General features: G+C 41.4%; 1 protein-coding gene across 1 annotated transcript in view; it reads right to left on the bottom strand.

Annotated features, from left to right (window-relative positions):
* MEMO1 (mediator of cell motility 1) overlaps window positions 1-12,165 on the bottom strand; it is a 127,923-nt gene extending 115,758 nt beyond the window's left edge. Inside the window, exon 1 of the mRNA XM_027850588.1 lies at window positions 12,011-12,165. Coding sequence (XP_027706389.1) covers window positions 12,011-12,071 — 61 coding nt within the window. The 5' untranslated portion in view covers window positions 12,072-12,165. The remainder of the gene's footprint in view (window positions 1-12,010) is intronic.
* Window positions 12,166-14,547: the final 2,382 nt, after the last annotated feature.

Below are 14,547 nucleotides of genomic sequence, written 5' to 3'. Positions count from 1 at the left end.
ACTAAACAAAGCAGATTCCCAATGAATGGGAAATAGTTAAACTGTGGAACATGAATAAATATCATAAGAAACAATGAATATAGTTAGTCAATCGTTCAACAAGCATTCATTAAGCACTTCCTATGTGCAGGCACTGTGCTAGGTTCTGGGGATACAAAAAAAAAGGCAAAAACCGTCCCTGTCTTCAAGGAGCTCAGTAATCCCCCCTCTATTCTACGGGAGGAGCCAACATGAAAACAACTATCTACAAGATACATACCAGGTAAGTTGGAGGCAATTTTAAAGGGAAGGCACTAAACAAGGGGGACTAGGCAAAAGACTGCTTGCAAAAAGGCAGGATGTGAGCTCTCTCGAAAAAAGCCAGGAGGGGGAGATGAAAAAGAGAGTATTCCAGCACAAGGCACAGAGAAACATAGGAAGCCATTCTGCAAAATGAAGTAAGTAGAACCAAGAAAATATATACACCTATAACAATGTAAGTGGAAAGAATAACAAAAAGAGAAAGTGAATGCTGTGAAATTCCTATGACCCATGTTGACCCCAAAGAAGAAATATGAGAAGGCATCTCCATCCCTTCTTTGCAAAGGTGGGGAACTTGTAGTCAATTCCTCATTGCATACAGTATCAGATTCAATTGATCCGTTTTGCTGAAGTGGATTTTTATTCTTCTTTGTTCTTTGTTAAAAGGGATAGGCTGGGGGAGGAAAAATGGAGGGGGAAGTTATACTGGGAAATGCAGATGATGTAAAAATAAAAGAGCAATAAAATATTTTAAATAAATTATACATATTTTCCCTGAACATTTAGAAAATTCATTAGTAACAATTTCCCTATAATACATAAAACACAGGCAAACCCTAGGGTCAGCATTTATGGATATGCTTACAAACTAAATTTGTCCCTAAACAGTGCTAAAACTGGCATCATATAATCCCGAGACAGGTAAATTTTTTAGTTACAGTCATTTGTAATATCTTGTGTGTGATTTTATTTATGAACACAAAATTTTTCAGATTTCCAATTCTTAAAATACAATTCTTGCAATACTACTTCAGTTACAATTAATAAAAATAAAGTCAATATTTTCACCAAAGCTCTTGCTTTTCTCATTCAGTGAACAGTACAAATCAACAACTATGAAAATATTTGGGCATATATAACATATCTTCTATGATATAGCTGGTATAATTTTCAATTGCTGTTAAAAAAAAAAAAGATGATGCCCAAAAAAAACTATAATAGAATTTAGAAGTTATATTAAAATTAGTTTCTCCAAAATGGCCCAAATCCTATTGGCCACATCTGTATCAAACCTTTACAATATGCTTTAAATTTTATTGTTTTGCCCTAAGTCAATTGTGGGCTCTGCCAGAAATAAGAATTAGCATTACTCACATTTACATGGTGCTCTAGGTTTTACAAAGCATTTTCCACACAATATTCTTTTCTTTCTTTTTTTTTTGGCGAGACAATCAAGGTTAAGTGACTTGCCCAGGGTCACACAGCTAGCAAGTGTCAAGTGTCTGAGGCCGAATCTGAACTCATATCCTCCTGACTCCAAGGTCAGAGCTCTATCCATTGCGCCATCCATACAACATACTTAAGAGGTGGTGGTAGTATCACAACTTCAATAATTAAAAAACTGTGATCACATTAACTACTAAATGAATGCCTGGCATGAGCAGAAGCCAGGTCTGACTGCAGGTATATAGTAGGCTAGCCACTAAACTATGTTGCTACAATGCACCCTCATTTCTAAAGTCCAAAGCATATCAAATAACTGTTAAAATAACTGTTAAAATGCATAAAGAATTGGCTATTAATACTGGGATAGAAATAAGATAAGCCAGGTTCTTTCTGGTCCTACTTTGCCACTAACTAGAAACTAGACAACTTTAAAGGTCTCTTTTAACTCAAAGCAGTCAAGGTTCTACCAATGACCACTTTCATATTCAAAGCCCAAAAAGGCTGGCTTCAACAAGGATATAAATTCCAATTCCACCTAATGTCCCTGCACTGATATCTACTAAATGTTGAGAATGTTTCCCTTAATACTACCAATTTCTTTCCATTATATTTTGCAAACCTAAAGTACTAACATAATATTTATAAAGACCTACCGTTTTATTGACTCAAAATAGATTTCATTTTTATATGTAGCTCAAGAAACTGAAAAACCTGAAATGAGGTAAAGGCATTTTCTAGTTTGTGTAAAAAAGGTTCCCCAGCATGTTGGGAAGTCCCTGCAACAAGAGACTGATGGGGAGACATGGATAAGAGTCTCTCAGAATGGTCAGGCATAAATGGGTTATGATGGTTCAAGAGGATATACTTATCGTGTTGGAGTCAGGAAGACCTGAGTTTAAATGTGACCTCAGACACTTACTAGCTGTGTGACCCTGGGCAAGATGCCGGAACTGGGGAGGGGGGGGAGGAAGATGTTGTCCATCACGGAGCTCAACAGACAGTACACCCAGGAAAAAGGAGGAGGAAAAGGAAGAATAACAATTATTGCATTTACAACACACTTTAAGGTTTTCAAATTGGTTAACATACATTATCTCATTTGATACTCAAAACCTGAAGAAAATGACACTTAAAGGACTTAAATGACTTGTCCATAGTCCCAAAACTAAGTGTCAGAAATAACATTCAAAATCAGGTCTCTCCTGAAGTCAAATCCAGCATGCTTTCCAATACATCTCTCTATTATTAATAATTTGTATTTGTATAGAACTTAGCGGTTTTCAAACCACCTTTATATAAGCTATCCTCAGAACAACCCTAAGAAGTAGACAAGACAGGCACTGGCATATCCATTTCACAGGTACAGAAACTGAGACTCAGAAAAAGGTTAAGTGTCTTGCCCAAAGCTATAGAGCTAACATGTGGTACAACCAGGACTTAATTTTCTGACTCTGCTCACAAGCTCTTTATACTATATGCCAAACTGCTTCATCAGAGATGGGGTTTAAAGTCAGGGTTTTAAATTGGAAAAGCCAATAAGAAAGATACTAGAGCAGGGGTGGGGAACCTGTGGCCTCAAGGCCACATGTGGCCCTCTAGGTCCTCAAGAGTGGCCCTTTCCACAGGCTCCTCATCCCTGTACCAGAGAACAGACTGCCTATTTGATTAAGCTTAACCTTGGTCTTCATGCATTCCCTGCTATACAATTTTGTCTTCAGGGCAAAAAATAAAGAAATATGTAATAAAAAAGAAAAGAACAGCATATTATAAACTCTCTTTTGTTAGAAATGAACTTCTGAATTTTCTAAGTCACTAAATGCTATATAGTGTCTTTTCTCAGCAAAGTTGTTCAACAGAGCGGTAATATACTTTACTAGACAGTGGTATTCCCATTAATTAAAAACCATAGAACTGTTCACAAATTTCTTCTGATTCCTCGGAACAAAAGACAAAGCCACATGCTTAAAAATACAAAAGATTAATAGAGTTTTTAAGCTCAAGAACTTTAGTATTACCCAACTAAATAACTGTTTAAAAAGTAATAAAGTGAAATAAATAAAAGTAACTAAAAAAGTAAAAACATTTTTGCTATTCTCCACTGGTTCTGTGCCCTCATAGACCCAAGTCCTCTCTTCAACTGATAAGGATCACAACTCATCCTTGCTTTCTCATTCTGTAGTTTCTTCCTGTATATTTCCAGAAAATGTCTGAGATCTTCCTTTGGTTCCTATAGCATTTCATGAATACCAATGCAGTTACTCAGGCAATAACTCACTACTGCTACATAACCAGCCCACCTCCATTTCCAATTATGCACATCCCTGATGATATCCTTTATACTACTTATCAATCAAGTCTTCAATGATAATATTTTACAACTCATTCCTTCCTATAAGACATGTTTCCATTACCCTTTGAACTGTATATGTAATTCTTCTTTCACCACAATGCTCCACATTTCAGTTACATAACATCACTGGGAGAAGAGTGATTTTGTTTAAAAAAAAATGGTTCAGGAGAAGGGAGTACTGGAGGATGAAGCACTTTCCAAAATTCATTCAAGCCCAATATCTTCCTTCTATTTAACTCCAGCTCAAATCTCTCTACACTGAGTACCCAAATATACAGGTACAAATGACCAATTCAATGGATTGCCAATTTAACTGCATGTCTACTCTGGCTAACATGCATTCTTCTTTCACTTGATTTTTTTCTGTGTGTACTACTCTTCTGAAAGACAGATCTCACTGAGGCAGCCTTGTAGTGTTCCAGGGCTTAACATAGTCATTACAAAGTCATCCACAAAAAGGAACATCTGAAAAGCCTTCCTTTTAACCCACACAATGACTAGGTAAAGCCAAAATCAACACCAAATTATAAAAATGAATAAAGATGAGTCAACACTATGTACAATTATATCAACTCCAATCTTATTTAAACAAACTACTGACCTTAAAAATTAAAAAAGGATAAGAGTAAAGATATTGACTGTGATTACCAACATGCCTTAGAGAAGTTCAACTGATGCAAAATAACTGCCATTAAAAAAAAACAACAAAAAACTAAAAGTTCAGAAACTAACTCAGCCAGTAAAAATCTCTTTGCCAACAGGTTAAACATGGAAGCTAAGAGCAACACCAATTCAGAATATACACTCTGTTCACTGTTCACCTGTTTCCTACTCTCCATGTCTCCTTTTGGAGGTTTTCTGGGCAAAGACACTGCAGTGGTTTGCCATTTCCTTCTCCAGCTCATTTTAAAGATGAGGAAACTGAGGCAGGGTTAAGTGACTTGCCCAAGGTCACACAGCTAGTAAGTTATCTGAGGCTGAATTTGAATTCAGGTCGTCCTGACTCCAGGCCTAGCACTCTATCCACTGTACTACCTAGCTGCCCACTCACTCATTTACATTCTATAACTTCACAAAATAACAAAAAGCCATTAAGAGGAAATATGAGCGCTGTGTTGTTTGTGGAATGTTTTTTTTTAATTGAAGTATCAATTAATATAACTTGAAAGTACCATACACCATCAGACTAGATTATATAACTTATTTCTGAGACCTCTAACCAGTATACTGGTTCCCAGTCCTAAACCTCCAAAACAGTTATCATCATCCCAATCAAGCCCAGGTATTTAGAAGCAAACTTCATTAACCACTGTGATAGACCAGAAAGCTTCAGGAAAAATAAAAAGTAGATCCTTTCTCACAAAAAGCACCCCATCCAAGCTCCGTTTCAAATATATAACTTATTTATTTCCTCAAATTGTTTCCCTGGCTTCTTCCATTTACCTAAACTTGTAAATGTTATGCTGAATATAATTGTTCCCCAGCTTGACATTCATGTTCATTCTAAGAAAGTCAAACATAACTCATATAATCTTAGATTGTCATACTCAACAGTTTCTGTAAAGAATCACAGTAAGTAGAGGTACAATGCTAATTATAGAGCACATAAGATAAACATTTGATCTCAACTAATTACTTTTCCCAATCTGCCTATTTGTTATTAAATTCACAGAGAGAGAGAGAACCACAAAAACATAATTATTTACTCCTCAATCTCTTGAGGATCTTCATCCAGGTCACTATCACTCTCAGTAGGTGTCCCCAAGGCTCTGCTGTGAGCCCTCCTGTTCTGTCTCTATATTATTTCATTTGGTTGTCTCAACAGATACCATGGATTGAATTATCTCTATGCTGATGATTCTCAGATCTATTTATCTAGCCCAGTCAGGGCTTCCAGTCTAGCCTCTCCAACTGCCTAACAGACATCTCAAACTGGATGTCCTATAAAACATCTTAAACTCAACATGTCCAAAACTGAACTCATTATCTTTCCCCTCAAACCCTCCTCCCTTCCTAACTTCCTTTTAACTATTGAGGACACCACCATCCTCCCAGTTGTTACCCAAGCTCACAACCTAAATGTCATCCTGGACTCTCACTCGTGATACCCAATGTATCGTCAAGTCCTGCTGGTATACAAGACTCCTTCTATACTCTGACACTGTCACCACCCTGATGTAGGCCTTCATCACCTCATACCCGGACAAGCAAAAGGCTTACGGTTGGTCTTTCTACCTCAAGTCTCTCCACATTCCAGTCCATCTTCAATTCAGCTGTTAATGTGATCTTCCTAAAGTGTGGGTCTGACTGTGTCACCTCTCTCTTCAATAAATGCCAATAGCTCCCAATCACCTCCAAGATCAAATATAAAATCCTCTGTCCAGTTCATAAAGACTGTAATAACCAATCCCATTCCTATCTTTCTAGTCTTCTCACAGTTTACTCCCCTTAGCCAGTGACACTGGCTTCCTTGTTGTTCCTTGCATAAGACACTCCTCAGAGGAGGGGAACCTACGGCCTCCAGGTCACACGTGGCCCTCTAGGTCCTCAAGTGCAGCCCTTTGACTGAATCCAAACTTCACAGAACAAAGCCCCTTAATAAAAGGATTTGTTCTGTAAAACTTGGACTCAGTCAAAAGGCTACAAGCTACACCCAAGGCCCTAAAAGGCCACATGTGGCCTCCAGGCTGTAGATTCCCCATCTCTGCTCCATCTCCTTACTCTGTCTCTACTTTCATAATCTATTCCTCATAACTGAAATTCTCTCTCCTCATCTCTGCCTACTGACTATCCTTCAAGTGTCAGTTGAAATCCTGATCTCCTTAATGCCAGGGTCTTTCCTTTGTTGATTATCTCCAATTTATCCTGTCTATATCTTGTTTATAAATAGCTGTTTGCATGTTGTCTCCCCTTTAAGTTGTGAACTACTTGACTCTAGGAACTGTTTCTGCCTCTCCTTATATCCCCAATGCTTAGCACAGTGACTGCATATAGTAGGTGCTTAATAAATACTTGTTGACATTCCACAAAAGATAAAATTTCAAACTTTAATAAAATAACAATTACTTATAAAAGCTAACACTGATATAAGTCTTAAGTTTTCCAAAGTGCTTTCTTCACTACAACCCTATGAGGTAGAAGTATTATTATCCCCATTTTACACAAACAGAAACCAGATATATAAAAAGGTAACTCAGACAGTGTGAGAGTGAGGACTTCAATCCAAGTCTTCTGACTCCAAATCCAGCACTCTTTCCATTAACTCACATTTTCAACTGCTTACTGTGTTATCTTTTCAATTCATTAATTTTTTTCCTTCTGTGTCCTTACACATTTTTATTACTATTATTTTTCAACAAACATAACCAATGCGTTCTAATTCTGCACTCTTTAATGTCTCCACTCATTCCTTTGGCCCTATACCCTCTTAGTGACCAAACCGTAATTAGTCTTTTTTCACAGTATTTTCTTTTATCAATTCCTTCCTCTCTTTTCCATCCTCACTACTGCCACCTAGTTTAAGCCATTATCATCTTACATGGTCTTCATGTCTCCAGTCTCTGCTTCCTCCAGTTCGTACTGTACATTGCTGCCAGGTTAATCTTCCTAAAGTGCCACTTTGATCAAGTTATTCTCCTGCTCAAAAAATGTCAGTCTCCCCACTGATTACAAAATAAGATCCAAACTCTTAAGCCTGACATTCAAGGACCTCCACAATCTGTCTCATATCTACTTTTTGAGCCTCATCTCACACTATAAACCCAAATGAATAATCTGTTCATACATGACTTCTCCTCAATAAAGCCTTCTCTCTCACAGGAGCGCACGCACGCACGCACACACACACACACACACACACACACACACCACACACACACAGGAGCGCACGCGCGTGCGCGCACACACACACACACACACACACACACACACACACCCTCCCCCAGAGCAAACTCTTCCACCTAAACTCCTTTAACAATTATCTATATCACTTTGGACATTGATTTATAGACACATAGGACTTAGAGCTAAAAGCACTTAGAGACCACCTAATAAACCCCCTAATTTCATAGTTGGGAAAATGGGAAAATTTACGCAAGTGGTAACAGACACAGGATTTGCACCAACTCCAAATCTAGTCCTTCTTATCTTGATAATTCAAGCAAAAAAAAAAATTAAAGCAGTTTACTTAAACCATTTATATTAAAACAAAGTGAATTTATGTTTGCTATTTATCTGAATTTACACTTATGAACACAGACAACTATGTTGGGAACCAGAAAAACAGCCCTGTGTAATAGAGCACTGATTAAATCGGGAAACCTGGATTCAAGTCTGACATTTTAAAGCCTAAGTCATCACTTAACTTCTCTAACACCATGCCCTCACCTATAAAACGATAAAAAATACATATACTATTTATCTCAAATGATTGTTCTAAGGAAAGAACATTATAGACATTAAAATGCTATAGTTTTTCTTTAAGTACATAGTAAATTGTGCTATTATTACAAGGTGATAATCTACTAATAGAACTGTCTTTTTGGTTTCTTTGTGGGTTTTTTTTTTAGCAAATGCTCTGCAGAAACCGTAACAAGTAACATTTTGACAAAAAACAATGTAAGTATATAAGTTCTGAAACTATAATCCTATGATCCCAGATAGAAATAAAGTAGAAAAAAGTTAATTTTATAGATTCTGTGCTAATCTTTCATCTACTTTTCTATTAAAATCACCTAATCTTTTTTTAATACAAAATAAATGCTTAACCTTTTTCATCTATAGAATTCATATGGGCAATTTCTCAAACCATTTCATTGATAAAGAAAAGCAAGTCTTTCTCTTAAGTTTTTTAATGAAATTATAACATAGTTCATTGTTAGTAAAAAGATGTAATCTAGATTTCTTAAGTTAGAAGACCTGAAGGGGCTCTTATAATATTTAAAGAGTTACACTGAAGAAATGGACATTTCAAGTCCAAATTGTAAGGTGCTATAAGTTACACACTCATTCAAGGAACCTTGAATCAATAAATTAATGATAATTGATTAAGCATCTATTATGTGCCAGGCTCTGTTCTAGCAAGGCCAAAAAAAAAAAAAAAAAAAAACCAGTTTCTCCTCTCAAGAAGCTCTCAGTCTAACAGTGGAAAAAACATGCAAAGAACAATGTACAAACAAGACACACACACACACACACACACACACACACACACACACACACACCTAAATTGGAAGTCAAGAACAGAGATGCCTTCAGAAATCTATAATAATGATAACACTAAATGGCATTTAGGCATACAGCATTTAAAATACATTATCTCATTTGGACCTCACAAATCCCAAAGAATCAGACCCTACAGGTGATAGGATTTCCAATAACAGGTAAGAAAACTGTGGTTCAGACAAGTTCATTAACTTGAGGTAGAATAGGACTGTGGAAAAAGCCCTGGATTTGGAGCCAGAGGATTTAAGTCCTACCACAGCTCTGCCACTTAAAATCTGTGTAACCTTAGGCAACTGGACCTCTCTGGGACTGAAAGGCTTGAATCAGATAACCACAAAAGTCCCTTCCAGCTCTTTAAATCCATAATCCATAATCTATAATCTATAAATTTTGTGACTGGCCCAAGGCTACATAACTCCTGAGCCAGAATATTATCCTTGATCTCCAGACTCCACTTCAGCACTCTACACAAAAAAAGCCTAAAAAGTCATGTAGTTTTTAATGTAAAACTACAAAAAAAAAAAATTGATCACTTAGGAAACTGTGAGAGGAAGTATCAAACAGTGGATACAGAGTTGGACTCAAGAGTCAGAAGAGCTCTATGGCCTTTGCCAATAGCTGTGAGAGCCAGGGCAAGTCATTTAAACTCTAAAAAAACTGAGGAACTCCAAGACTAAGTTGCTAAACAGGTGCCTATCTGAAATGGTAAAGGAAATTTCCTTATCATGAGTTCCTTATGCCAATAAAATCAAAGGTCTGGTCTAAAATCCAAAAAAAAAATGGAAATGTGTAAAAACCAACAAAAAATAAGCCAAAAAAATCTGGTCCATAATGTCAGCACTGAGAAGCTGGCTCTTTTAAAAATGCATAAAGAGAAAGCCTGGATAGCTATTCAGGTAAATTGCCTACCTCACAGAAGAAGAACATTTAACTGTCCAATTTTTTTTTTTTAATCAGTAGTACCTTCTAGAACAGCAATTCTCAAACTTTTTGCCCTTAACACCCCTTTATGCTTTAAAAATTACTGAGAAAGATCCTTTGTGATAATATTTATCAATATTTACCATATTAGAAATTAAAACATCTTAATATTACCTTGAAAATAATTCTGACCTCACAAACTCCCTGATCAGTGGGGGAGGGGGTGGAGGTGACCGCCGCCTCTCCCCACCCCCCGCAGACCACATTGTAAGAAGAGGATTCAACTGTTAAGAACTGCTAGTCTTCAAGGTCTCAGCAGAGGTCCTGAAGTCTGAAACACTGTAAGTTTCCAAATTCTGTTCAGCCATGCCACTCACTGGCTTACTGCAGGGTGCTAGGGGTATCACAACTTTTCTGCATCTGTTTCCCCATCTGTTGAACAGGAATAGCACAACTGACATTCTCAGGTTGTGAGAATCAATTAAGTGTATTGAAGTACTTTAAGATTTACAGAGGAAAGGCAGTGTAACCACAAAATATCAACTTTAACAGTGAACCACAGCTATATGCAAATCTCATCAGCACAATTTCTTTGTATCTTTTTCCATAACATATCAAATTCTGAAATGAATCAGTGAGATGTATTTATGAACCAGTTCAGCAAACTCTGAGACTCTTTAACTTTTTTGAATCCCTTTGTTTTCCCAAAAAGCATGTCATTATCCTAACCCAAATATACATAAGGGTAAAAGTCTGATTCAATAAGAAATTATAGGTAGTTACAACCAGAGCATCTGAGACAAGTCACCTGAGAAATAGTAGTTTTAACACTGGAACAGAAGGTCCCTCTTCCTCCTACACAGTGCATACTGTGTATTTACTTCAGTATTTACTGAAGAGACATAGATAACGTGGACGGTTTATTAGCTTTAAAGCGGGAACAGCTTATTCACTTTAAAGCTGGACCAGTTTGTTAGGTAGCTAGCTAGCCTCAGCGACTGCAGAGTGCTGAGGGACTACGGAAAAGATCAGTGAGGTCGCCCTGGAAAAGTGCTGATGCCACCTCTAACTGCCCCTTGGGTAAATGACAGTAACAACAAAACACTGACAAAAAAACCAACAGGCTACCCCAGGCCTCGGCTTAACAATAATTCTGCCCCACCCCCAACACACACAAAAAAAAGGCCTCCTGCAAATCCATTCCCACACCACCAAAGAAGGGCACACTTCTAAGCAAAGGAAAGAGAATGGGAGAGGACGGGTTCTCGACAAATCTGCTGTCTACACCCCTCGCTCTAAGTCTTCGAGAAGTGGGGAGGGTGGAAAGCAGTAAGGAAGCTGCCTCGCTTTCTAAACTACCGCGGTTAGTTTAGACAAGACACTCTACAGCAGAAAGCGTGAGGGGGGCGGGGAGAGGCTCCGGAGGGAGAAAACTCCCTCGAGTCTCGGGCTCTGGAAGGAGAAACACAGGGAAGAAGGGAAAGGGGAAAGGCAGGAGGGCAGGGGGTCCCCTCCCTCATAAGTAAGGGAAAAGAGGAGGGAGGGTCCAGAAGGAAATAAAGATCGTCCCCTACCCGTGGGTAATGTGGGAGGGTCTGCCCCCTTTCTATTCTCAGAGGTAGAAAGAGGAAATACCCTCCAAGGGGCATGGGCAGGGCAGCCGGTCCCTCTCCGGCCCCACTCGCGGGGTGAATGGGAGTCTAGGGCTCGGGGTTACCGACAGCTCCGGCCCCGGCTTCCGGGGCGGGATCGGTCAGCTCGGCCCGAAGGTCGGAAAGAAAGGCGGAGGCCAGGAGGAATAATCCCGCGGGTGAAGACCCGGGGGGAGGAGTGGGCCAAGCCCCCCTTCCTCTCCCGCTCGGGCCGCCCGCCTCAGCCCAGCGTGCCGAAGAGCGCCTTCGCTCGGAGACGGGCCCGGCCCGCTCGCTCCGCGCCTCCCCGCCGCGCCGCGCCGCGCCGCGCCTCGGGCCGCAGGGGGAGTCGTGGAGGCGGCGACGGCCGCCTGACTCGGCCCAGCCCGGCCCGGCCCGGGCCCTCCCGCCCTCCTACCTGAAGCTGTGTACCAGCTCCCGGCGTGACTGGCTTCCCGGCAGACCACTCGGTTGGACATCTTGGAACCTGTGCCGCCTATGGTGCACGAGGATGAATGAGGAGGCGGCGGCGGCGGCTGCACGAACGGCTCGGGGAGGGGACGAGGCACCGCGGGCCCAGCCCAGGAGGAGGCGGCCGCGGGGAGGGGATCGGCCCGACCCAGGAGGAGGAGGAAGAGGAGGAGGCGGCAGCGGAGGAGGAGGAAGAGGAGGAGGAGATGGCGGCGGCGGCCCCGTCCCGGATCACCATGCACGCGGACGGCCGCAAGAAGGGGCCCGCGGCGGCCTCCCAGACCGCGGCAGAGCCCTGGCGCCGGCCCCCGGAGTCGCCACTTCTCCCCCTCGGGGGCAGGGCCCGCCTAGCCGCCCCGACACCACTCTGCCCCCCCACCCCGCCCTCGGGCGGGTGCAGCCGCCGCAGCCGCCGCCGCCGGTGACCCCACCCCCCGACTCCGCTCCCGCCCCCAGCCCCAGCCCCAGCCCCAGCCCCTCCGCGGCTCCCCTCCCCCAGCGCGCCCGGGCCGGGCCGGCACGCCCCGCCCCGCCCCGCCGCGCTCCGCCCCTGCCCGCGCCTGCCCTGCCGCCTGCGCCGGGGCCTGGGAGACACCGAGCTGCGGCTACTCAAGGCTGCATCGGGGGTCTGCCTGACCGGGAGTACAAAAATGGCCGGGGCCGGGGCCTTAGCTGAGGAAGTCCAGCTCGTAGAGAGCCAAGACTTCCTCACTCGCCACCTTCCCCCCTCCCCCCGACGAGAGCTGCCCACTGAGCATGCCCAGCTGCCGGCCGGCCGAACGTGCGGCTCCACGCTCCCCGGGCGGGAGGGGGGCCGAAGGCAGGGACTGGAGACTCCGGATTCACTGAGGGTCCCTCACCCCAACCCCGGCCGGACACCCGTGACAGTCGCGTACTTTGCAACAAGGCTGCCTTTATGAGTCCACACGCCAAGGTTTCCTTTACTGGGTAACTTTAGCCTGTGACCACGAAGGGAGAGTTTATGGAGGAGACAAATGGGGTTGATCCAGTGCTGGAGCGGTTTGCCCCCTTCAGTGCTCCTTTCACGGGGACAGTTATTGCAGTGCAAGGTTTCCAAAAGCATGCCAGTGTACCAAGGGGGACCATGCGCGTCGGTGGAGGTGCTGTTGGTCCCACACGTGGAGAAACAAGTCTTGAAACCACCCAGCTTCAGCCAGAACATAGGATACTGAAGCAAAATCCACTTCCACACTGGCCAGGCCTCTTTAACACAGAGAAAAGCAGTGCAGGAAACTCATCTAATATTTTTAACAATCATTACTCTATTAATATTACAGAGAGACTCCTATGCTCAACCCTCTTCTGCCGGATGTTTTCTTGAATGTATGTTGTCACTTCTCTTTTTATATGAAATTCCACTAAGAAAATTTTCAGTTACATTTAAAGTCTGGTTCACTTAATCTGACTGGGTTTTTGCCTCTTTGCTGGGATAAAATCCTCATTGGATCAAGTATTTATTGCTTTCTTCTTCAGTCTTTCCTCTCTCAACCCCTGAATTTTTGGAAAAAGAAAAAATCAAAATCATTAAAACTTACCCACCTTTTTATGTGGCAGCCTAATCTGACATACTCCATGTACAATAACATTAAATTCTTCTAGGGACCTCTCAAAAATCCAAGTAAGGAGCAGACAAATTTACTTAAGTACAGAAAGTCTAACGATACCATCCTCTAGTGATACCAAATTGGTCCCTCCTTTAAGAAGTCCTACAGACCTCTAAGGATGGGTCACCCTTGATCATTAATCATTGCAATGATGCCAGCTCTTCCTCCTAATGATTGGTAATTGTGTTTCTGTGGTGAAATGAAGAATTACAGCAAAATAAAAATGGCATCCTATTTTAAAGATTCCATAAGGAAAAACTGCAAAGAGCATCTGTTCTATCAACAACCCTAAATGTCACCTCCACCAACATACATAATTTAGGGTTAAATTCTCTTTAGAAAAGAAAAAAAAATGCCCAGAATCTCAAAAAGTTCTTTTCTCATTGGTCAGCCTGGACTGATCAGCCAGGTCTCCACTGGTAATGCAACTTGGTGAAGCAAACAAAACTGGGGATCCCTTCAGTCCTCTGATCTATATACCACTGTCAATCTTCAACCTACTTCAACAATGACAGGCTATTTTAATTGTCAATCCAAAAGCCCAAATTCCCATCATAAAGGTTAATTTCTCATCTTTCAAGGATTTCTATATTATAGCTTACTCTATTCTCCTAAGACAAAAATACTTATATTTGGAGAGGCAGTGTGGTATAGTGGATAAGACTGAACAACTTGGAGTGAGAAAAGGCTGAATTCAAATGTTGCCTCTGAAATTTATTTTGTGAGCATGAGTAACAAACTTAACTTATATGAAGCTGTTTCTTCTACTTTCAATTGATAATGCCTCTAATACCTACCTCATAGGATTGTTCCAAGACTCAAATGAGAATCTATGTAAAGTCTTTTACAAATGATAAAG

Source organism: Vombatus ursinus, unplaced genomic scaffold (genome assembly GCF_900497805.2).
Source record: "Vombatus ursinus unplaced genomic scaffold, bare-nosed wombat genome assembly UNPS02009062.1, whole genome shotgun sequence".
NCBI classification, from domain to species: Eukaryota; Metazoa; Chordata; class Mammalia; order Diprotodontia; family Vombatidae; genus Vombatus; species Vombatus ursinus.
Note: the sequence above shows the minus strand (reverse complement) of the source record. Positions and strands in the feature narration are given on the sequence as shown.